The 27,459-nt window shown below is 31.7% G+C and overlaps 1 protein-coding gene across 1 annotated transcript in view; it reads right to left on the bottom strand.

Annotated features, from left to right (window-relative positions):
* Positions 1–24,062, bottom strand: part of LOC143248137 (uncharacterized) — a 41,152-nt gene extending 17,090 nt beyond the window's left edge. The window contains exons 1-3 of the mRNA XM_076496570.1: positions 23,818–24,062; positions 9,282–9,420; positions 7,101–7,145 (exon numbers count right to left, since the gene is read on the bottom strand). Of these exons, the coding sequence (XP_076352685.1) occupies positions 7,101–7,145; positions 9,282–9,420; positions 23,818–23,994 (361 nt within the window). The 5' untranslated portion in view covers positions 23,995–24,062. The remainder of the gene's footprint in view (positions 1–7,100; positions 7,146–9,281; positions 9,421–23,817) is intronic.
* Positions 24,063–27,459: the final 3,397 nt, after the last annotated feature.

Here is a 27,459-nt window from a genome sequence, read left to right as displayed (position 1 = left end):
ATTCTGATTGTAAAATAAGATTGGTATATATTTAAGAAGAACGAATTGAGGCAATTTCAAATTTATGAAAGTGATCTTAAAGTAAGTCATGATTTAGAGTTCAATAAATAGTCATCAGACGAGCTATTGTCATCCAGACTTACGCCCTTTTAACTCATTGAGAGCAGTTCGTTTATAGTTAGCACAAAGTTACACGATGCTCTGCCCCCGTGTGTATTCATACCTGATTTCTAGCGTTGTAAATCCGCAGGCATACCGCTGTGTTAGTAGGAGCGTATGTGAGACTAGATCAAATTATTAAATGATGAATAATTTCATTTCGTAGTAACAAATATGCTTCCAATAAGAAAAAATATAACATATTACTCTATGAAAAATGTTGTAAGTTTAATGAAGCTGATTAATGAAGCATAAGCTGATAATTTCTCATAATCTATGTTTCACTATATAATTCAACAGAATTTAATTAAAAACAAGTAAAAAAGGCAAAAATAAATGTAATGGCCTATTGTATCATAAATCAAGTTCTAAATTTAGAACATTCAAGTTGTCTTGAAATTTATCAATAATGGTTTTTGTAATTTATCTTCCATTCATTGATTTGTTTCTACTGTTTAATATACCCAGTTTTTACAGTTAATGCTCTTTATATCCATCATACTTATATATTTTAAAGAAAATAATATAGGAAGAAACTTCTCAACCCATATTAGATTTAGAAAACATTCATTGTAATATATATGTATACCTATTAATAATAGTTTGTTATGTGATGTATTTTTAATTTTCGTTCGAGTGGAAATGATTAATCGTAAACATTAAAAACTCGTGCACACACATACACATATATAAAGCTATGTACAGTACATATCCTCGTTATTTTCGTTAAACACCTTATGCCATTTACATAGCTAAGAGTTTCTTATGCAGTTACAAAGTATATATTTTCAAAGCTAGGTTCAAAAAACGAAGAAAGGAAAAAATATTTCTAATTTGCAGAAAACACGCTTATTTAATATTTCTTAAGATAAAAAGGTATTTAATTAGTACAAAAAATGTAAGTAAACGATGAACAAGTTTCAAATTTGATGCAGTCATTATTTGTACTAGCTAAAGTACCCTTACCCTGGATGAAAGTTATGTAAATTCATGATTAATGAAATATTATCTTAGGACATAAAAAATGTTTCATTTATGTATAATTTAAAAAACAACAACAAAACACATAATGTAAAACAGTAAATTTGAATGTATCTCCTCGTGGACCCAACAAACCTTCATGCTAAATTTGGTGAAGTTCCATCAATAGGGACAAAGTAGTGGTAAAAAAAAAACAAATCCGCAAAAACACTCGTAAAAACCCCAAAATACAAAATTGTATGTGTATTTCCACATGGGTCTAATGAACTAATTTTGTTGAAAATCCATCCAACCCTGCGAAGTATCACCCAGACATACAACAGACAGTACAATTATATTTACATAGATAACGCCAATGCATTAGTTCTGCGCGTATTATATTCATGACGTCGTATCTGTACCCTGATAATGGAGAAAAATAAAGCTCTCTGTGACAGGAATCGGAGGCGAAATAGGAAAATTGTAACCCCTATTGCAAGTGTACATGCATACAAGATAAAAACTCTCGAAGTTGGGACTTGCACTTCGCGTAATAAAAATGTTTTTACAGTATCATTTAAGCAAGAGTTCTATTACAGTAAGATACTCTGCACAAGTTTATGTCCTGGATTTCCATTTGTTCGTTTCCAAACCTTTACATCGACTAAAAATTTAATAAATACTGTGCAGAAGAATCACCATGAAAATTCAGCAGACATAAAACTGTTGAACAGTATAACAAAAACAACATTTTCCTTTGATTCTTAACATTGGCTCAAAACACCTGGAAATATTAACATTCTAATGTAGTAGGAGGTTCATAATTTTATTGCACGTTTAAATAACTTTAGACGAATATGTGAGTGTAAATGAATTACGCTATGTAACAAAATTTTTGCTTTTTCTTGTTCCTGGGGAGAAAGTGTTATTTCCCAATTGCTTATGCCTAAAGTAAATGGAAAAGACCTATTTTTCTCTTCAAACTTTGCTTTTGCGATCTGAGGATTGAAATTTTCAAATTTACCCATTTTCCAGAACATTCTAGGTAAATTCAGTGCTGAGTAGCTGATATAGAATTTTCAAGAATTTTCTAAAATGTTGTAGAACTTTCAAGAATTTTCTAGAACTTTCCATAGTAATATATATATATATATACACATATATATAGGGGCTCACCACTTCAGTTTAGTTCTAGCTGCCTAAGTGAACACATAAACCTATCTCATTTGATTAGAGATGGCATCAAGAAGTTGCAAGCATTCTCCAGAAGCATTCTGCTATATATGTGGCCAATTTATAAAGACAAGAGCGAAAAAGTACTCTGTAAAAGAGGAATAAAACAGCGTCAAGACCTTGCTAGAAGCCATGATGAGTATGGCTGGGAAGTTAACGAAGAATTTAAAATAGTGGCATTCCTGACGGGTCTACAAGGAGGTTTTACCAAGTTTCCCTGTTATCTTTGCCTTTGGGACAGCAGGGACACCGCAGCATACTACAACAGGAAGCACTGGTCACAACAGACCTAGTTCTCTGTGGGGAGGCACAATGTCAAATGTGAGCCCCTAGCGGACCTCCAGAAGGTGTTGTTTCCACCATTGCAGATAAAATTGGTTTTTATGAAACAATTTGTCACAGTTCTTGATGAGGAGTCTGTAGCCTTCAAGTACCTTCCAGACTTCTTCCCTAAGCTGTCTGAGGCAAAGGTAAAAAAGCTGATGTCTTCATTGGACTACAAATAAAGATTCTGGAGTGCACATAATTCCTCAAGAAGCTCAGTAGGAAGGGAAAAAAGCTTGGGGCAGTTTTGTTGCAGTGGTTCGAGGTTTCTTGGACAATCACAAGGCCGAAAGTTATGTGGAACAGCGTGAGGCTATGATAAAGAACTACGGCAAAATAGGCTGCGTGATGTCCCTGAAAGTCCATATCTTTGACGCTCATCTTGATAAATTCAAGGAGAACATGGGAGCATACACAGAGGAGCAAGGCGAGCGCTTCCATCAAGATATACTAGACTTTGAACACCGCTACCAAGGAGGGTATAACAAAAATATGATGGGGGACTATATTTGGGGCTGATACGAGAAAGTGATTTACATTACAGTCGCAAATCTCAAAAACTACTCAGTTCTATACATTTTGGTATATCTTTATTTTTGTTATTTTTGTATAAATACGTGTAAATCTTGATTTGTATGTTGTTTTATTCAGACCTTATGTAAATAAAAATGTGCAAATTTGCCCGTTTTTACATAGAAAATAGGTTAATTTCTAAATTTCATTATCCAGGTCACAAAAGCAAAGTTTGAAGAGAATAATGGCCATTTTCTGTACTTATACAACACAAGCAATTAAGAAATAACACATTCTATCCAGGAACAAACTTTGTGTTACATAGTGTAATATTTATCTGAGTGATAATGGAGAGATGGTGAATTTTATAGCAGCAGTTAGGCTGGATCTGATTATTACTTATGTCTTGTTTAAACTATTTTGTGTTATAGTTTGTGTTGCAACCTTGTCAAACCATTTGTAGGACACTTGTTCTGTGTGTGTGATATTAGAGTACATTAATTAGCATAGCAATGTAGAAATCTGATTAACACATTAGCAGCACGTCATATATCTTTTATTATACAATATCTAATACAGAAGTGTGTGTGTATTTTCTTATAGCAAAGCCACATCTGTTTAACTGATGTGTCCTCCGAGGGGAAAAAACCCTTGAGTTTAGCCTCGTAAATCCCTTAGACTTACCGCTCTTTTAGCAGGGGACTAATTAATTAGTAATTCACAGTATTAAAACTGGCATTGTTAATACCAACAACAATAAGAAAAAAATAACAATTTCCATTTTCATAAAAGGAAGCTACGATGTTTTTTTTTTCCTTTAGAATATTTAAGTGCACTTGATTCACTTGAATCATTTAAAAGAATCGTGGATATATTAAATAAAATTTGATTGATACAACCTACAGGTACTTGTAAATGTTTTGCTATTTTTAATGCCTCAAAAATTTTTTAATATCAACACTGAAGCAGTTATGTGTTATCTATTTTTTCCAAACAGGCTTTTTACACTGACGTTGAGCCTGGCATGGCCAGGTGGGTTAAGGCGTGCAACTCGTAATCAGAGGGTCGAGGGTTCGCATCCCCGTCGCACCAAACATGCGCGCCTTTTCAGCCGTGGAGGCGTTATAATGTGACGGTCAATCCCACTATTCATTTGTAAAAGAAAAGCACACATGGTGGGTGGTGATGACTAGCTGCCTTCCCTCTATTCTTACGCTACTAAATTAGGGACGGCTAACGTATTTAGATCTCATGTACCTTTGCTCGAAATTCAAAAAACAAACAAACTGTTGACTGTCAAAATAGTCTTTATATTGGTGTTTGAAATATTCTATTATTTGGAAACTGATATATCGAGAACAGAAAGGATGCATTGTACATAAATGAAAATAAAACTTATGAAACACTTGAGAAGTTTTTTTAAACACCTTAAGTTTCTTTTGTTAAACCTCATGAAGTTTTTTTTGTCTTAAGTTAACCCTGATACCAAAAATATAACAGAGACTACTTTGCTTGTCTATTTTATTTTACTAATTTAAAACCAAACTCTACACTATAAACTGCACTTTAAACAAATAAGTTAAAACTTAAAACACTAATTTCACGTGGAAAAATGAAACTGGTATAACTTGATTTTGACGGACATTTTGTTAAAGTATGGTTGATTTGCTTTGAATTTAACAAAGGCTATCTTCGCTAGTCTCTAATTTAAGAATTGTAGGGAAAACATCTAGTCAACACTGCCAACTCTTGGGTTTCTTTTTTTTTTTTACCAACAAATAGTAGGATTGGCTGTAACTACAAAAGGGCGACCATATTCAATAATAAGGTTTAGAACCTGCAACCCTCCGTTTGCGAGTCAAGCGGCCAAACCAGGGCATTTTTATTAAAGACAAGACAGTAAATACAAACAACAAGATATCAGGAAGTATTGTTAAAGAAAGTTCTCCATAAAACCATACATCTAATGTGTGTTTGTTTTTCTTATAGCAAAGCCACATCGAGGTATCTGCTGTGTCTACCAAGGAGAATCGAACCTCTGATTTTTAGCGTTGTAAATTCGAAGACTACCGCTTTCCCAATGGAGGGACTATATGTCTAGTAAAGAGTTATCCATACTGCAGCAAACCTTTAAGTAACATTTATTGTTATTGTTTCAACATGTCTGTCTTAATTTTATCTGGTTTATTCTCAGCAGATATATACTTCGTGTTTTTTTTTCAGTAAACTATCGAAACTTCTATACGAAACTTTTTTTTTTCACCCAAGACAACTTATCATATTATATTAAATTTTGAGTTTTTTTCTCTTTAGACCTTCTGGGAATAAAAAATTAAAATAAAACTCATTAACCGACACAAGATTTCAAATTATTAAAACTAACCTGGAAAGAGCAAAAAGTGATAATAATAACTTTACCCTAAAATGTCTAGTTTTATGACATAATCAAATATCTTTGGTTTATAATTAGTTTGTAGCATTACCAAAGCCCCTTTTTTATTCTTCCAGCTATTTTGTTAAGAATAAAAAATAAAACACTTTTAATGTATGTGTTCGAAATCATAGTTTAAATTATTCTAGATATTAAAAATGTGAACCTAAATAGCATCTATATAAAAATATATGTAATCTAAATTTTAACGAAGTTATTATTAAATCTCTGACGAAATGTAACAGAAAAAAACCAACAAAAACACGAAGAAATTTGAAAACTTTCGTTTTTTACTTGCGTGACTTCTGATTGCTTGCATATTTTGTATTGTTTAATTTCCGTTCAGTAATTTTTGTTATCATTTCAAATTAGAGCATTTAAAATTAATGAAAAGTATTTGACTGGTAAAATATTCAAAGTAATAGCCAGACTCTATTAAGATTAAATAAACAAGAATAATATAAATATAAATATGCAAGAAAGTTGTGGATGAGTTAAAACGTTCTTATCCATAGTTTTATCAATTTATTTATCTAAATTTAGCCAATTGCCCATTATTAATAAATTTAAAATGTTATTCTAATGTTTTGAAATAGCGTGTTTCTTTGACTGACTTATCTATTTATATAGATACCATATGATATTAGAAACATTTATTTAAGACTTTATACTATATTTTAATTTTTTCATGTATTTGTTTTATGTAATTAAACAGAAAGCTACAGAATACGATACCTGTACAATGCCCACCATGAGTATCAAAGCCCTATTTCCTGCGTTGTGTGTCCGCAAACATAGTTCTCTGCCACTAGAGGGTTCTTTAATTTATTGACCATTAATAGATATAGAAATTCAAAGGAAAAGTATTGAGGGTTATTTTTTGTAAGTAAAATTACGATATATTTTTAAGATTGTTACGATTATTCTGATAATGAAATATTAGATTATACAGATAAATCGATTTCAAAATCATAAAATCGGTAATCGTTTCTATCCACAAACAGGAAGAATAAATTTGTTTGAATACGAAACTTTATTCCTGAATATATAAACAAATTTTCTTTACATGATTAAACATCTAATTATATTGAGTAATTACGGTGATACTTAATTGTCACGTGACTCACAACAGGAATGAGTCGTACTCGTTGAATTACATTCTAAACATTCATTCTGATAATACAATATCCAGTAAATTAAAGAATAATTCCATTAAGAAAATTGTTTCTAGAACAGAGTAAAATATATTCACTAAATTGTCCCTTGATCATAGTTTTGATCATTTCTAGACCACCATGTTTTATTGAATTAATGCTGGATTCAAAATAGCCGACGATTATCCGATTTGATTTTATGAAAACGATTAATCGATTTTAACGTTCCAAAATCGTCGTAGATTTATATTTTATGTACTACGTCACGGGAAACAACTTTAACCGCTATACCAGAGACGGAGTTCATGTGTGATAACGATACGTACCAATTTCGCTGTCAGTTCTACAGTTCTCCGACTTTTGAAGAATCTCTACAATTTAAAAAGAAATTATTCATCAAGACTCTAAGGTTGTATTTTACTTTTGTTCAAATACGATAAACTGATAACGAAATGAATTACATGTTTTTGATAGTATATAATTATAAAGTTAATTGATAATTGAAATCACATAATAATTACTATAGACACAAAATCTCGTGCAGACATAAAACTAATAATTTATTTTTTAAATGAAAATTTAATCGAATTTTACTAAAGTTAATTTTTAACGTTATAAGAGTAACTACGAATGGTTTTACAAGCAGAAAGAACAACGTAAACATTGCTCTTCTAAACCAATCTACACACACACAAATGGAATTTTAATTGTTCAATAGCAAATTTTGAATAAGTCAGAGAAGAAGACGTAATTTGTACTGGATTATAAGGGTTGCATATACTGGTAAAAAATGAATAAAAATAAACGTCAAACAACTAGAGGCTTAGGAATCCGTTAAATCGCCAGATGTCAGCATTTTACCATTGCAGAAAAAGAAAAATAATTAGTTTGGGTAAAAAAAATCATTAAATTGCTGTAAAAAATAAACTGCGAAAGTAATATTAGAAAATAAGCGCAGTGTTATCCATCTTGTTTTCAAAATTGTGATTGCATAATAACCATTCTCCTATACAAAAGAAAGTTATTTCTACATGATTATGAGTGGCTTGAAATTAAATTAAAAATCTGCTAACAAGAAATTATTCGTAATATGGTTTTCTTATCAATTTATCATTTCAACCTGTGAGGTTTAAAAATAAATAGAAGTCGAGCCAATTATTGCGTTGTTTGCAACTGTTACGTTTTTCCGTGTGGATGAATCACGCATGTCACGAAACTGCACTTTGATGTTAGGTACACACTAATTATATCACACTGTAGATGCTATGCAACATTTTTTCATTTATAAATTTCAAGAACAAACCAAATTATTATTCTAACCCATTTGAGCAATTGATATGTGAATAAAAACAAAATACAAGTGGTTTAGCATAAAAAATAAAAAAGAAATTTCATTAGACCTTGTAAAATATTCAGATATTTTGATTTCATACTTTTAATTCCAAAATATAAATTACAATGTAAAAAAATATTACAGAGATTTAACTATGGACATTGAGTATTCATATCAGTAATTTATATATGTTAAACTGCGAATCATGACATCATTTTGCTGAACATATTGTGTATTTTTAAGGCAATCAAACAGTGCAAATAGTATATTTTAACCTTTAATGTTCTATTTATTATTTTTGTTGTTCCCTATCTTTTCACGATTAGCTCAACCATGGTATATTGGTCAACGCATCGAACTGGAGGTCAAAAGATATCGGTTTCGAAATATGATGCTACCAAACAAGCCTTACAATTCCAGCTGTTACTGAATTATAAGAGTAACAGTCAAATCCGTTATTCAGTTATTAGCAGTCGGATCAAGTGGCTACCTTTTTGTCGTCCGTTCTATCCGCAGTACAAATTTAGAGGTAACTATTTCTGAACAATAGAGATATCTTTAGTATGGTAAATTAGCTACTTGTGTCCTTTAAGCAAACGAAGAGCTAATTGTTTGTCAACAGGAAAACTATTTAGCAGGAACGATATACTTTATACCATTAACATGGAGCTTCTAAGCACTGCATCTAATTATCAGAAAGACGTGTTAACTTATCATCAAGATATTCTAAACTTGCCCTAATGTTATTTGTTAAAATTTATATGTACAAGAGTTAAGTTAATACTTTGTATTTGTTTGTTTTTGAATTTCGCGCAAAGCTACAAGAGGGCTATCACCGCTAGCCGTCCCTAATTTAACAGGATAAGACTAGAGGGAAGGCAACTAGTCATCATCACCAACTCATCGGCTATTCTAACGAATAGTGGGATTAACCGTAACCGCTGAAAAGACGAGCATATATAGTGTGAGAGGAATTCGAAACGGCGATTCTCACATTACAAGTCGAGCGCCTTCACCACCTGGCTATTACTTTGTGTATGAAGGGCTGTTTTTGACTATACATGATATTTGTGATATTCTGATTTCAAAAGTACAGTATTTCTCTATTCGCAGTAAACACAAACAAAACTATTTTAGGCGCATTTTAAGAAAAGGACGAGTATATAGCTTTTACCTTGTTTATCACGCAACAAAATAAAAGTGCGAGCTCCTTCTGCGCATATTGTCTTGTAGATAGATGTTAACGTCACTTTCTTCAAGCAGGTACTGTACAAAGCCACAGTAGCGTAAAATAAATCCGAAAGAGGGGCCAGCTAGATAAAAAAAAACCAACAAATTGAGGAAATGAAAAGTATACAATAAAAATCAAAACAAACTTAAAACGTAACAACAAACTTTATACTATAAAAGTATACAATAAAAATCAAAACAAACTTAAAACGTAACAACAAACTTTATACTATAAAAGTATACAATAAAAATCAAAACAAACTTAAAACGTAACAACAAACTTTATACTATAAAAGTATACAATAAAAATCAAAACAAACTTAAAACGTAACAACAAACTTTATACTATAAAAGTATACAATAAAAATCAAAACAAACTTAAAACGTAACAACAAACTTTATACTATAAAAGTATACAATAAAAATCAAAACAAACTTAAAACGTAACAACAAACTTTATTCTGTATAGAGTGTTTCTTTATTTGGTCATCTTTTTTTAAATATTATTGTACGTGATTTGGGATTATTTTAATAGCAGGTTATATTTAGTTTTACAATAACATTTTATACATCAATAAAAAACAAACATACTAGAACATTAAAAAGAAACGAGCGATGTCTTATTTAAATTACAGTACTGCTATTGACAAACAAGTGAAAGGTCTGAATAACAAGGTATAGGTACTTAATGGAACCTTCTATTTCCTTTTCATCAGTTGATCAGTTGGTTTACGCTGCAACTTCAGAATACGACAAATGTATCAATGTGTATCTCAACTCGTGTTTGGCTGATATAAATCTTTACATGAAGACAGCAAAGTTATTTATACTTAAAGTTAATAATCATATATATATATATATATATAATTATTTTTAGTTCTTGTAAGCAAGATGTAATCACAAACAAAAAATAGAGCCTGAGTAATACGCAGGATATTACAATATGTGTAAAGTTTAACCCTAGAACTGCCGATATCTGCACATTTTTCTGATCTGTTTTATGCGCTTCATTGCTTGTGGGTTCATGATCTTATTGGTTAAAGGGTCTTAATTAACATGTGAATCATACAAAATATGTAACTCAATACTGCAGTAAATCCTACTGATGCTGGCGTCCTCTGTGTCTTATATAGAAAATGTCTGATCTCACCCAGTATTTCTAGTCAGTTTTCACACTGAGGGCTATAACAGACAAAACTATAAAATTACTCAATACAATGCAAGATGTAGAATCCTGAAACTCAGCGAAAGGTCTGCTGGCTTACAACGCTAAAAATCAAGTTTCGATACCCGCAGTGAGCGGAGGACAACAAACAAACAAGTAACAGATGGACCACACCGGGATAATGAATGCTACAAAGAGGATATCGCTAATCTAAGGTCATAAAGTAGTCAAAAAGATAGCAGTTCTAGCTCTTCACTTACAAACTAGTTGATCAACTGACGAAAGAGTTATACGTTAGAAAAGAATATCAGAAATAAAATAAGAAGACAACAGGTTATACATTATAAGATAAAGTCAGAAAACTGAAATGGTAAAGCAGCCATTATATCAATGTCTTTTTATGTTGTTTTATTGTTTTCTTAGGTAATTGTAAATATTTCTCATAACATGTTATTTCATTTTGAAAGAAGCAAAATTGAACTTGCACTTACAGCAGTAGAAAAAATAAAATTTCGGGAGAAGTAAAAGGTGATATTTATTGTTTAGCATGTTTTCCGTTTTTAAAATAAAGACATTTATTCTTCAGTGGAGTTAATCAATCTTATATAGAGTTAAGAAACAACGCTGTTTTGTGTTATTTAAAATACGGTGAATTTTATTCTGAAAGTAGATAATACAAAAATTTTCTACTTAGACATTTTTATCATTAAACTAAAAAAACAGCCCAGAAAATTTCGTAGATAATGAGGTTCGAGGAACACTTTAATTTTTCAATTATATCTAGACGAAACAGAATACTTTTTGGTTTAACTAACACTAATATGAAGAGTAAACACGTTTGACGTAGGAAACGATATATCCTTGTTTTTAAGACGTTTAAACATTTTGGTTCCTAAGTCATGCGGCCAAAACAATTATGTGTACGACTAATGCATTAAACATTATTAGTCAAAATTTTTGGTTTTTAATGAGATCTACAGAAAAGATAATCGGTCATAATATACAAGTGTACGCGTTATCAAATAATTAAATCCAAATTATCATTATATATATATATAGGTATTTTTGAACCAGTTGTATCTCTCTATAAAGTTACACAGCTTTTTTCTATATTGTGGTGAGTGTGTTGTTTTGGTGTAATAGTTGTGAACAGTTAGTTCGTAGTATGTGAATTATTGTATCTTAGTAAGATAACAGTTTCTTATGTTGTTGTTTTACTGCTCCGATACGGGTTTTTAATAAGACGTGTGTGTAATAATATTTCTGATATACATGTATATTTTTTTTCTGTCGCACGTCCCTACAGAAGAGGCCCTTCCCTTAATATAAGAGTTCGTTAATCTGGCTGAATTACAATCAAATCGCCCCTAATGGTTCAGCGGTAAGTCTCCCCCAGTAGTTTATAACACTAAAAAACATGTTTTAATACCCGTAGCAGGCACAGCACAGATAGTCCATTGTGCTAACAACAAACAAAGAAATGCAGCAAATTCTTATTGGAAAAGAATGTGATTTAAATTGTTATTAGTCTTATTGTAAGTAATAGGACACACCTACTACTATATTTTACAGATTATGGAAGTTTATATGTAAGAAATTATAGTGTTGACTGATAATGATAAAAAACTTTGAAAAAAATTATCTTGAAGGACCTTCAGAAAGTTTGGATAGAATATAACCAATAAAAATGACATGTAAAGAACTTCATAACTTTATCTACCTATTTAAAGCACTACTAAAATCTGTGTGTTTGTCTGCGTGTTATCTAACTGCTTCTAAGTCGCTGGACTAATATGAATCAAACTTTGTGGGATGATAGTTTAGAACAAGGAGCATGTTAATGGACTTTCTTAACCTCTCTACCTTCAATATAAATGTTATTCAGTATTTATTACCTTTGACGGAAGTTAAAGTTAGTTACATCCACAGATGGCGCCACGTCCTTACATCAAAAAGCTTCATTGAATTTTCCATAACAAAACAGAGGCACAGGACGCATAAACGTTATCTCACAATGTATCTCACAAAGAGCGCCAGCGCTCATTTTGGAGGAATGCAATTAAAAAATGACTGCCACTACTCTAATAGTACATAAACTCAGCTGGAGTTTCTACTCCAATAACCACCATAAGTCTGAAGTGCAAAGCCGTTTTTTGAGTTATACCCACTTCTTACTTTGGCCCGTGATCTTTTAACATCGGACTGTAAGACAGTTATGTGGCTAATGGTTGTCAATTAATTTATAATGTGAAACACTGTGGAAAGACATTATGAGATTGATGTTGTAAACGGATAAGAGAAAGCACCCCTACCGCCACCACTTTTTCCACTACCTCTTCCTACAAAGCCACCCTGACCATGGTATACACTTTGTAATGCTTAGAAATAAATTAATATTCTATTTTTCCGGCTTTGCATTATTATTTCTCTCAGCATCACTCGAGACATTCTTTCCTGTGCGCCTTTCCAAAATTTCTTCTTTTCTCAATTTTTATACACACATAGACTATATACAAAATAAACAAATAAAATTATGCACTTTATATGTAAAGAAGCCTATGTTATATAAATACAAAGAAAGCTACAAACTTTATACAGAAACTACGTTATGTACATTAGATGTATATATAAACAAGCTGAGATACCCGTCCTTTGTCTGGTTATATGTGGGAGGGGATGCTATGGCAACTAAAACAAAAGTCGTAACTTTCACACAATTTATTTGGAGCATAACATATTATTATAGTATTCAAAGCTTATACAAAACGTTTGGTGAGGTAACAACGTATTGTACAGGGTTATCTTGACCAGAAAGATTCTACAAGTGAAGTCTCTATGTTGTAATTCCACTGAGAACTATAGTACAGAACGGAGAAAGAAAATTGCTAACCTCGACCCTAAATCAGCTAATATACACGATCCGCAGTACCTTCTAGTGACAAGTTGTGATGAAATCACGGTGAATTACATCAATAACCTCATAGACAGTATGTAACGTCGCCTTGCGGAGGTTATTAGAGTACAAAGAGTACCAACCAAGTACTGATATTTAATATGAACTGATATAAGTTTACAAACGCTATTTATAATAATTTGATATTATATTTTATCATTATATATGCTTTTGTATGGAGAGGTGAAATGCTGAATCACACATATTTACTGTTCTAATAAATTGTTCATGATGTTCATAGAACTTGTCTCAGTATACAAATTAAATATTTAGATGTTTAATGTAATATGTATTTTTCAGTTTGATAACGAAAATATATTTTATATTTAATCTTAAATAATAATTATTATCTTATTTGTTACAAAATATGCAAACATTTTGATCAAGTCTGTGTCTCTACAAGACTAAGTTCGTGTCCATGATTTAATTAGTCCTCATTGATTTCCTATAGAATTATTCTTACAGTATACTTGTGCACAGTGGTATGTCTGCGGACTTATACTGCAAGAAACCGGATTTCGATACCCGTGGTTAGCAGAGTACTAATAACCTTTTGTGCGTAACAAAACAAACAAATAAGCCATTTACAAAACGTACACGAGGCAAGAACATCATGCTTTTAACGTATCCACGATTTTGTTGTTGATTGTCATCATAGAATTATCTCATAAACTATGCCTATCGTAAGATGTCGCTAAATTCACATGGATTATCAACATTACCGTGCATTTTTGCCACTTCCTTTCCACATAAGATAAAGAAACGAAGAAAAACGATCAGATTAAACAAAAAATTTCTTGTATGTGGAAAAGTTTGATTAATTGAAAGATAATTGTCTGTAAAAAATATAATTTCGTGACTTAGTTTAACGACTTTCCCTGATAACATTAGTTCAGGGCAAAATAATCCTGAAAATTCGAATTTCTTGTGTCATGAGTTATGTAGCAACGTGTAGGAAAATTTTACATTAATCTTTAAATAATTAGACCCATTAAAAATAAAATATATTTAAATTTTCAAGTTTATAGTTACATAAAATACTATATACGTATTGTTTATTTCATTAAATACAGCATGGCATTATAATATTTCTATGTAATGTCAACATTCGATATATCAGTTGACGGTTACTATTATTTGACGGAACCATAAAGAAAATCTTCTTTAGCAACAGTTTACATTAAATCTTTCATGCAACAATACAAATTCCTTGACTGATAATGGGCACGCTAAGGCTGTGAAGAAAATGAAAATGAATGACTAAAAGGTACAGCAATGCACATTCGCACGTTATTATACGACAACATGTAAAACTATTGCTATCGATGGACTCGGCGAGAATCCAATTTATCTAGTCGGTCTTAAATGACTAGCCCGGCATGGCCAGGTGGTTAAGGCAATCGATTTGTAATCCGAGGGTCACGGGTTCGAATCACTGTCACACCAAACATGCTAGCTCTTTCAGTCGTGGGAGCATTATAAAATGAAGGGTCAATCCCGCTATTCGTTGGTAAAAGAGTAGCTCAAGATTTTGCGGTGGGTAGTGATAACTAGCTGCCTTTCCTCTAGTCTTACACTACTAAGTTAGGGACGGCCAGCGCAGATAGTCCTCGTGTAGCTTTGCGTAAAATTAAAACAAAAAACAAGAAAAATGTAATCTTAAATGACAAAGAAGAAATGGTTTAGTTTTCGTGCTATCATGAACACAAATGGTTAGAAAACTGACCAGGTGAATTCAAACCTATCCTTCACTCCATTATATGAACTGTATAGACCTTGACATGTTGTTATTGTTGTTTTTGAATTAAGCACAAAGTTATACAATGAGCTATCTGTGCTCTACCCACCACGGGTATCGAAACCAATTTTTAGCGTTTTATGTCCGCAGACATACCGCTGAGCCACTAGGGAGCAGATCTTGACCTACTACATTATTAGTTTAATTTATACCATAAAATGTTATTTTAAATATATTAGGAAGTTTTAAAGTTTTAAGACTCCTATTAGTTGTCTAAATGTTATAATTCCTAATTTTAGGTGACCAATTGTCCGATTATCATAAAAAATATGTGTATGATACATTTATTGTATTTGAGAATGAATAGCAAGTAAAAAAGTGTCATGATTACTTAATTAAACAACATATAAATATTACATTCATTATAAAACAAAAGACTTATTTACCGTTGTTAGACACCCGTGTCATCATAAAGGTTTTCAGTTTCATATTTCAATTATAACAGCTTTATACTAAAGAAATTTAGGAAAATCCTGTTAGAATTTTGGTACACAAAGTGCGTACACTTATCAGTAATATAGAACTATTAATAAAAGTAGTGACAATATCAAAAGTTCCCTGAGTGAGAGTGATTTTCCAATAAAAATGATAGCCATTATAATCAACGAGTACATCAACAAAGCTTTCACCCCTGACGAAGAGATGTATAATGTAACAAAAAATTCTTAATATAATTTGTACAAACCTTTTCCCCTACAGTGTTTCTTTGTAAGTCTTTATGAATACCAGCATAATATTCTAAATCAGGGGTGGGTAACTCCATGGCCACTGGCCACATGTGGCCAGTAAATAGCACAATTGTAGCCAGCTCGAGTTTAGGAATCAACTTTTTACATAGTTTATTTTTATTGCAAATTTGGTAATCAGCAACTGCCCTGTCTCAAGTCATCGCTAATGTCGCGCGCTTCATTACTTTCGCGGGTTCGCATCCCCGTCGCGCCAAACATGCTCTCCCTTTCAGCCGTGGTGGCGTTATAATGTGACGGTCAATCCCACTATTCGTTGGTAAAAGAGTAGCCCAAGAGTTGGCGGTGGGTGGTGATGACTAGCTGCCTTCCCTCTAGTCTTACTCTGCTAAATTAGGGACGACTAGCACAGATAGCTCTCGTGTAGCTTTGTGCGAAATTCAAAAAAAAAATCATCACTGTCGTAAGCACCGCCCATTTTGTAACATCAGTCTGGTTTAAATGTTTGTTATCGAGGGTGCGTTGTTTTGTATGCGCTTGCAAACATATTTTTATTGCGCAACTTTCAAGTGTTTTAATCCCATAATGTGGATGATTCGAAAACAAAAGAATCCAGATGATGGTGAACACTTAGAAAATAAAAACACTTTAATTGATTCTAACATTACTGCCGAAAATAGAATGACGCGTGACTGGAAAAACGTGAAACTAGAATTTAATGAAAGTTGGGAGTTGAAATTTGTAGTGATTGAAGCAAGTAATAAGCCAGTTTGTCTTTTGTGTAACAAAGTTTTTAGGAATAATAAAGTATACAACCTTAAGCAACACTTTAACAATTTTCACAAAGAATTTGATGTAAAATTTCCAGCTGATAGCAAAATTCGTATGAATGAAATTAGCCGTCTGAAAGCACAACTTCATGAACAAAAGGGAGGCCTGAAATGATTTTTATCATCGATAGAACTAGTTACGTTAGCTAATTATAAAGTAGCTTAGATTCTAGTTTAAAAAAGAAATCGCTTTCTGATGCTGAACTAGTGAATGAAATATTGATTGTTGTCATTGAAACTTTGTTGGAGAATTATGATTCAAAAATAAAAGATGATATTCTTAAAAGGTAAATAATTTGCAATTAAGTCGAATAACAATTGTCCACATAATGGTTTGTTTTCTGAATTAAGCACAAAGCTACACAATGGGCTATCTGTGATCTGCTCACCATAGATATCGAAGCCTGGTTTTTAGTGTTGTAAGTTCGCAGACATAACGCTGAGCCAGTTGGGGGCCCGCAAAATGGTAGAGTTAGCGAAAGTCGTAGAAAATCAGCTACTTATACAACTAAAAGACTGTTTGTATTTTTATTTAGCTCTAGATAAGTCAACAGATGTTAGTGGCACTGCACAGTTGATATTTTGGGTTCGATGTGTAACTTCAGTGAGGGAAGAAATGTTTGGTCTTTGTGGATTACGAGATCAAACATGTGGAAAAAATAGCTTTGAAAAATTTCTTGAAATGTCAAAAAAAATTCAATCTGGATTTTAAAAAACTGGTTTCTGTCACAACAGACGGTGCTCCTGCCATGACTGGAGCGAAATTGGGATTTGTGTCTCTTTTGAAGCAGCATTTAATTGAAAATAATATGAAGTTCACGCTACCATCTTTCCATTGCATTTTGCATCAGGAATATTTGTGTGCTCAGATGTCTAAAAGTGATGAATTGAAGAATTTGATGGACATTGTTGTAAAAATTGTGAATTATATTAGAAGTGGAAGCTCTCTCATTCATCGACAGATTGTTGAGTCTTTGAAGAAAAACAGTGACTGTACTTTTGATGATCTTACTGATTTTGCAAATGTAAGATGGTTAAGTAGAAGAAAAGTTTTGGAACGATTTACTTCCTTATTTCCTCAAATAAAGGAGTATTTTGTTGAAAAGAGTAAGATTGAAAATTTCCCTGAAATTGAAACTTTGTCATGGCAGTGTGGTTGCACTTTAAATGCGACATGATGGCTCACTTGAATAATTTAAATACGAAGCTTCAGGAAAGAGGTAAAATAATAAGCAAGCAATCACAGTCTATACGATTAAAGCTAAATCTTCTTGTGGATAAGTGTAGATTTGAAGACGAGATGCTTACCCTACAAAGTGTAGAACACATAAAAGGTAAACAAAAATGTTCTATCAGAGAGACATAGCTCACTATTCTGATAAATGAGAGTCTTCCAAATTTAAAGATAGTAATTTCAAAATAATTTCCATGTTTGGATTCCCAAGGGTGTGTGAGTCAACATTTTATACGCTAGATTTTCTCAAGTCTAGACACAGATCTCGACTTACTGACAGAAATTTAGAGGCAGAGCTAAGATGCTTATTGAGAATAGATATTAAGCCAAATTTCACAAAACTTGTTGATGAAAACCCCTATCATTTTTCACATTAAAGGCTAGTTGAAATACAATTATTTTAATTAAAGTAACATCTTTCAATTCTTTCATTTTTATTTTTTTAATAGTGTGGCCAACGTTGTTTTCATTAGTCACAGTTGTGGCTACTACGAAAAATAAGTTGCACACCCCTGTTCTAAATAATCGCAAGTGTGTCGAAAGGCTACACAATGGGAAATCTGTGATGTGCTCGTCACAACTATCGAGCGTGATATAACTTAATATTTATTGGTCTAATATGTGTTTGTGTGTGACGATAGATTTTTTAAAGGTTTAACTTTTCTTGAATAATCCGAAAAAACAAGAAAAAACTGAAAGTCCTTTTGAAACAAAAGTGTAAACAGAGCATTCATTTTTAACTAACAAAAATTAAATCACTATCAGTTTAGTACTAAAAGGCATTTTAAAAGAACGAAACTTCAAACTACTATTTTTAAACGCCAATTTTATAATTCGTATACTGTTTTCATGTTTAGATTTCAACTACAGAATATTTCAAAATTCAAGATAAAGTTGTGGCATTTCACTCGTTTCTCATTCCCATCTAACCACACAAAATCGAATATTTGGCCATTAAGATATGCTCTTTCTAAAACTTCTTTCAAAACTAAAAATCGTCTCCGGCAGAGTTGATACCGGGAATGTTCTCTCCACCTTTAAAACTTTCAATTAATTATCCCTGTTTCTGCACTTGTTCACAACAGAATGACTTTATAACATTCCTCTTTCAAAGGTTTTAATTAATTATTCATGTTTCTGCACTTGTTAACAGCAGAATAATTTTGTAACATTTCTTCTTCAATTGTTTTAATTAGTTATCCATATTTCTGCACTTGTTAACAGAAGAATGACTTTGTAACATTCTTCCTTCAAAAGTTTTAATAAGTTGTACATGTTTATGCACTTGTTAACAGCTGAATGACTTTGTAACATTCCTCTTTCAATCGTTTTAATTAGTTGTCCATATTTCTGCATTTGTTAACAAAATTCTCAGAATTGAACAAAGCATTGTGTCTGTAAACAAAAATTTAGAAAATTACACACCAAACCTATTTAAAACTCAAATAAAAACATGTTCAACTATGGTTAGAGTACGTGCATTTTCTACAGATTGTAAAAATGTAACAGTATTTCTTGACATTTAACAACATAAAGAATTCTCTTAAACTCGATATTAAAAATATTCTTGATGCTTCAGCATTATATCAAAAGTATGATTTAAACACTTACAGTAGACAAAGGTTTTTTGTTAAACTTTAACAACTCGTACACCCACAAATTAACAGTCATCCTTTTTTTGCGTATTTCTTTTTCTGTTCTCTTTAGCATTCGAAAGTAATTGACAGACAGAAAAATAAATGTTTTCCCAAGTTATCTTATTATGCTAACAGAACTTGTGGAAATTCGACATACTATGCAGAACTGAGTTATTTCAATGCACAGTCTAAAACTAAGGACTATCGAATTTATATAGGAAACACTGTCTACAAAACTTCCGTATCCGAGATAGAACTACATAGAACTGACGGTATGGAGACAAAAATGGCTCAGTTAGGTGCAACCATAACGGGCAGACATACGTTTTCCCTAATTATAGTGAGATAACATGTAAAGGACTCAAAATGTTCTTATCACTACGGTAAATCGAAACTAAACCAGTTAGGTTAATCTGAATATGGCTTTGTTTTGAACATTTATTAATCCATCCGGATCTGAGTCAATCCTCCCTAAGCATAACACTTTAAAATGATAAGAAACATCGTGTTAGAAATATTATATTGAAAACGTGTTTGAAAAAAAAAACAACAGAAAATAATCAGAGAAATAACAATTAGGTTAAATGCGAACAAATGCATATCATTATATTAACCAATAAATACCAATATTGTGATTATCCAAGGTATGTGAAAATACAACGGTATCGTAAGTATGGCAAGGTAATCTTATATTTGCCTTTCCTTTTTCTTTCTGCACAACTTTCATGTTTTCTTAGTGATTAAAAACCAGCAAAACTAATGTAGACATAATGAGTTTTAGGTTTTCTTAGCCTGAAATGATTGATCAAGAAACTCCGCCGAAAGCAAAGATCTGATATAAGGTGAAGAACATGAACTTAACTGCTTAGCAGAAAATGATTAATAGGTCAAGGTGAATAATACTCAAAACAAGAAAATGAACAAAATATTATATTAAATAGTTACCACGTAACAGTAGTTGTATGGAAGGTCAAGTTCAATAAACAATAAATACATAACAGTAATTATTGAGTGAAGTTAAATAATAAAAACGTAAGAGTAAGTGGTTAATAGGTCAAGCTAAGTTATAGAACAATTGATCTTTGGTCAAAGAAAATTGTCAAGCTACTCAGATGGGTCTTGATTTAAGATAATTCGAATACCCCATAAATACTATCAACTCTCTACCCCTGTCTCTTCTGTTTAGTCTTCTGTTTCTGAATCTTTCTGGAGTAAACCAGGAATTTCATTTTTTATGTGCTGAAAGAGATGAGTTTAGTACGATGGATGAGTAGTTTAAACAGCCTTTCAGGTTGACCTTACAGAAAGTTGCAACAACTATTCATTCAGAATCGATATAAAAAAACAATTCTCTTTAGACATCTGTTTGAAAAACTAGATAAACTACAGAGGTCGTCCAATCCAATAGTTTTCTCTCTTTTTTTTCTCGGGTATTTTGTTACTACCTGATGCAGCTATTTGAGCTAGGACATATTTGTTTGTATGTGTTATAAATTATTCATAAACATTTCGTTACCATGATTACCATAACACTTTCCTGTCACACAAGTGAAGTTTTAAAATGCATATTCCTAACTGTATGTCTAAAAGGAATAATATAGAATAGAAATGAAAATAAATCTGTTTTCGAATGATGTTCCTTATATTAGTATAATGAAAACCAGATTCTTTGAGTATAAAACTTTTATTGTTGTATGACTGACACGTTAATTATCATATAAATTGATCCTGTGATTACCCCAAGGTATGGCACGCGTTTTGATTGAAACGGTTCTAAAAATAACTAAAATTAATGGGTCACATATACTATGCATCAAATGTTATACCCTAAAACTTGCTGAAAGAAACAGTTCATTTAATTGATCTAAGACAGCGTGACCAGAACTTTAATTAAAAACAATAAAGTGAAATATTATTCCTTGTTAATTCTACAAATGTCCATCGATATTTTGTTCACACCTAAGTGGGTTCGTGTGCCACAAAAACTCATGCTTTAGTTCCTAAACTTTATTAATTGTTACCAACTTTGATTTATGAGGGCTACCTTATTATCACCTGTTTATGTAATCTAAATTAGCCTGTCATCAAACTTATGGATATGCTGTTACATTTCAATCTATTTGGATGATGAAATTAAGGTGTTGGTTCATCTACGTCACTCGGTGGGTGAATTGTACGTTTACGAACATATAACGCTAATATTCGGGGTTCGAAACCACGGTGAACAGAGCGCGTATAAGTTGTTATGTAGGGCTCACTGCAAAGTATTTAACTGTATACATTTATAATAATGAATTAACAACTTCATAAAATTAGAAATTTTCATTTGTGTATTTATTAATAATTAAGGGAACAAGAAGCAGGTTTGATAAGTCGTTAAAACACAAAGATACGAAATATTGTACTTTTAGTGCACTCGAAAGATGTACATTCCTTATTTGGAGGATATTTAATAACAAATAAAGCACAGAAAAATAAAAATGTAATTAGATATGTAAATGATATTAGACAGTATCTTGTTTATTAAAAATAAATAAATAAAGAATATAAAAAATAATGCCAGTTTTATATGAAGATATGAAATTTCATATTCAGTGGCGCAGGGGCATGTATGTGGACTTACAATGCTAGCAACGAGGTTTCAATACCCGTGGTGGGCTTAGCACATGCAACCAATGGTGTAACTTTGTGCTTAATTCCAAACAAACAAAAATCGCATTAAAATTAAGTTTTATAAACATTTACTTTATTGTTCAAATATTGGTGGGAGCATTGTGTATATGTAAGGCTCGAGTCCAAAGTGATGTAAACACTAATTACAAAATTAAAACGGAAGCTTACAAAAAAAATAATAATTGTAGATTTGTTCACATTTTTTCTTGTATGTCAACTTAGAAAAATGTAAAACAAAATAAAGTACTTAGAAAATAGTTGATTCGTTAACTAAATTCCTTCTATTCTGGTAGACTCGTGGAATTTTGTGAGAAATTAAAAACAAAACAAAACATACAAACAAACCATAATGATAAAGAATATGGTTATAAGTAAATACCTCTACGTAATATTAAATATTTATGGTGAAAAATGTGAACGGTTCGATCATTAAGCATTCGCCAATTAACAGTGTCATTTGTTTTAAATACAGCCTGAAGTGTGAATATGAGTGATTTATTAGAAATCAATAAACACTGTATGTACAACAACGTAAACACATTACCTGCTATTAAAAAAAAACAAGGATATATATATATTAATAAATACGTAATTATATTCGTAAAGAAACATTTAACAATTAGTTTAGTTATTATCAGAGCTTTTCAGAATTATCAATATTGTTTTAAAACACTGGACAGTCTTCGAGATAATCCGGAAAGCTCAAAACTTGGTATGTAGTTAGTTTACACTAGTAGTCACTAGGTAACAGCACTGCGGCATATGTTCAGGTAGGCAAATTTGTATATGTTTATAATTAATATTTTCATTAGCTTATGAAGAATTTTATACAAAACTAACTTGGTGACAAAGAGCTATTGTGGTGAAAAAAGAGCTATTGAATTATTGATTATTAAATAAAACTGTAACCAATTGTATCCAAAGCTTTTTAATTTACACCGTTCTAATTTAGCTATAAATGCAATAAGCATGAGTTTCAGAAACTAACTTAACTCAGTGTTTAAATTTTTATTTTCGAAGCAATTCTTCTGTCAGTAATTAAAACTTTTTCCTCTTAATTTCATCAGGAATTTATGTACAAGGAATTAATTTGTTATAAATTAATAATGCGTGTGTTTGTTTGTAATTAAGCACAAAGTTACACAATAGGCTATCTGTACTCTGCCCACCATGGGTATCGAAACGCGGTTTCTAGCGTTGTATATCTGCAAACATAGCGCTGTGGCACTGGAGGACTTGTGTGTGTATATGTGTGTACAGTACTTATAGACTAATTTTGAACTAATTTTGATGTTGAGATTTATTGTATCAATAAAAAAATCTAAGTTTTAGAGTCTCATGTTTTATAATACCGATCTTTTTTATATAGACAAATGTTTAATTATTTTGAAAAACGTATCAGAGAAGTAAATTAACATGTGTCATTTTTATTTAGTTTTTGATCAAGATTATATATATACTTACATACAATAAAGTTAGTAATATGAGAATGAAATATGCCTACCTGATCTTCATTTAACCTATATGTATGTTTTTTCCAGCCGCTGAAAGCACTTGAGTTTCGAGTATTTTTCTCCTCTCTAAGTAGTTTGCCAAACTCTACAGAAACTGGAATGACTGAAATGAAATTTCCTTTTCTATCTTTAAAGCGCACCTCGTCTAATGTTGACAAGCAAAACATAGTTTATTCTTTAATTAATTAGAAGAAACACGTTTTCTTATAAAACGTCCTAGAATATTTGCTCTCTCTTCTTCCTCAATCTTAATGGCAACTCTTGCCACACGTTTTGATCGCACAGTATCGTTTGCTGTTTAAAAGTGCCATCTAGTGCGCATATTTGACATTATTCTTTTTTGTTTTGTAATGTTACAAAACATTATTTTTATGTTAAAAATAATAACTGATATTACAACCACACTATTTCTCTTTTATTCTGATCGCATCTACGTAAAAACTGTTTTAAAACTATTAAATAAATTGCTTTAAATAGAAATTTTCAAAAACTCGATACAATAATTTTTCGAGACATCAATTGTTATCTACAGCTCAATAGATAAAATTCATTTAAAATAGTTGTTGACAGTAAAACCTTTATAAACAGCTCACGTTTATTTGTAACCATAACTAGTCCCTCACTGAAACTTTCACACGATTAAAGTACTCGGAGGTTCATAGGGATTTTATGATTTATCACATCAGACAAAAATTATAACTTTTAGAACTACTTGCTTATATGATCGATATTGTTTTGTATAAAAATACTTTTCGTTACCACTGGAAAGACTTTGCACCTAGTGCTTATATTTCACTACATGTAAGTTAACTTTGCTTATCTATCAATTACTACCGTTGAAATACTTGATCAAATCTCATTCTGACACACCTGTTCCATTAATTATCATTGAATTATCTTCTTACACAGTCAGTTTTCTCACTTGTTATATTTAAAAAAACACGTAATATCACCATTATTAGTGGCATATGTTGCCAAACTGGCATTATTTTTCAACGTGATATTTTTGATAATTAAAATTATTTCCAATTTATTTTGGTCCGAAAAAAAGGCGAGGTAAAAGACAGACTAGTCCAAAAAAATTAACTTGCACTTAAGTTTCATATGTGTAGATAGCGTGCGAGGTTTAGCATAAAAACTCGTTCTTTCTTTGCTATTACGTGTGCTGTACTTACCTATTGTTTACATACACTTTCGCGTTTTACGAAAACGTAGAATTGGTATACAGCTCTGAATAACTAACTTTTGGACCAGACTGTATAATACGTAAAAATACATTTGTTGTTTTCTCTCTTTTTTTTAATGTTTAATAGCAAAATATTGCAATTTTTATATCCCAGTAATTTATCCATTTTTGCCATTTTTTTTAAATATATTATTTTATGAAACTACAATTATGATTTTAATTAAAGTCCTAGTAATCTTATAATAAGACCACTGACCTTTCTCAACAGTTTCTGGTTTAAAAAACAACTGTTTTCTAGCTTAAAACGCCAATTACTTCAAAAACTAGACTATCCGGCTTATCTTGGTTTACACACTGGATGCTTGTTATCGAAAGACGAGGACTTACGTAGTATCAGTCTCTTCAAGTTAATAAAGACGTTTACTTAAATCTGCCCAAAAAAAAAAAAAACATCATTTAATGATGTAAAAACAAAGAAATGTACTTGTGTAAAACGTTCGATTAAACTGTTGGAACTCAAGGCGAGAAGCCTTATTAGTTGATAATGTTAAGATGAACGGTTTCCTTTAAGTGTATTGAATTTTCAGATTATTTCTATCAAATATTGTAAAGAAGCGTTAAAGTTTTCACTTTGTATATCTTATGTGGTGATTTTTGTATGGTTTCTTCTTTCTCTCTTTATTTTGTAGGGTTAACAGGGCTCTAAAGGTTTGTACCTTTGTTCTTGCTGCTTTAAAGAGGACGGTCAAATCTCACGATTCGATCAGATGAGACTAGTCCAAGAGTTGACGATTAGTGCTTTCAAATAACTGCCTTTCCTCTAGTAAAACAGCTCAGAATTAGAGATGGTTATGTGTACAGATTTTGTGTACTGAACTTTACGCGAGCAAACAAACAAACTTTACTTTGAATCAGCGTACGATGTGGACTTTATAAAAGTGACAGTCAATTCCTTAACGTGGATGGTATGGTGCTGCCAAGTGGCTGCATCCTCTCTGGTCTCCACCTCAAAATTAAGAACGATGACAAGTGGTCTTAGTATCTTTGCCATAAATACAAAATACAATTATTTATTCCAGTTTATTTGTTTTATTTTTACTTTTCTTCATCTCTTTCTTGATTTTTCTTTAGAATCCTTCACTATTACCGTTTTCTTCTTTTTATTATTATTGTTATTTAACATTTCTATATATATTGTTGTTTTCTTCGACTCAGCTGTAAGTCTTAAGCTTTACTAAAATTCGGGTTTCGATACTCGTGGCGGGCAGAGCACAGAAAGCTAATTCCGTAACTTTGTGCTTGAAAAATATACTCGTATGCATTCATCAGTTATGTTTTTGTTTCCTTTAGTAATTTTAGTCGAATCCATAGTTACCCCGACTTGTATTGTAAGCACGGGTTATAGTTGTGAGCGATGATTTGAACCTCACGTGGCTATAAGGATAACACTATGTAGCACAAATTTTGTTCCTGGATAGCATGTGTTATTTCTTAATTGCTTATGTTGTAAAAGTACAGAAAATGGCCATTATTCCCTTCAAACTTTGCTTTTGTGACCTTGATAATGAAATTTAGAAATTAACCCATTTTCTATGTAAAAACGGGCAAATTTGTACATTTTCATTTACATAAGGTCTGAATAAAACAACATATGAATCAAGATTTACTTGTATTTATACTAAAGTTATACAAAAATGTTTAGAAGTGAGTAGTTTATCGAGATTTACGACTGTAATGTGAACCACTTTCATGTACCAGCCCCCAAATATAGTCTCCCATCATATTTTTGTTATACGCTCCCAGGTCACAAAAGCAAAGTTTGAAGAGAAAAGTAGGTCTTTTCCATGCACTTTAGACATAAGCAACTGGGAAATAACACTTTCCGTCCAGGAACAAAAAAAAAAAAAAAATTGTTATATAGTATAATTTCGGACGAATTCGTAACAACAGGACGTTTACTGAAACATAGCATGCACTGTTGGCGATATAAAGTCATCTCAGCAACAAGCCAGGGTTTGATCCTGCTGAGTGGAAATTATTAATAAAACATAACTGGCAACTTTAAGCATTTTCCACATGTCGAATATTTTAATTAGTTCTCTCTTGTTACACCTATGCAGTATTCTTTTGAAAATCTTCCAATATCCTTATTACATCTATTTCATCAGATGTAGCTTTATATTAGATATTCTAAACCTTTATAGTCAACTTACTGTTGACAGTGCATCTGATGAAGTTTTATTCTCAGGTTTTCCTTTATCCAGGGCCTGGCACGGCCAGGTGGGTTAAGACGTTCGACTCGTAATCTGATGGTCGCGGGTTCGAATCCCGGTCGCACCAAACATGCTCACCCTTTCAGCCGTTATAAGATGACGGTCAATCCCACTATTTGTTGGTAAAAGAGTAGCCCAAGAGTTGGCGGTGGTTGGTGATGAATAGCTGCCTT

The sequence above is a fragment of the Tachypleus tridentatus genome, chromosome 4 (genome assembly GCF_004210375.1).
Source record: "Tachypleus tridentatus isolate NWPU-2018 chromosome 4, ASM421037v1, whole genome shotgun sequence".
Classification (NCBI taxonomy): domain Eukaryota; kingdom Metazoa; phylum Arthropoda; class Merostomata; order Xiphosura; family Limulidae; genus Tachypleus; species Tachypleus tridentatus.
The sequence above is the reverse complement of the archived record's forward strand: the minus strand, read 5'-3'. Positions and strand labels throughout refer to the sequence as shown.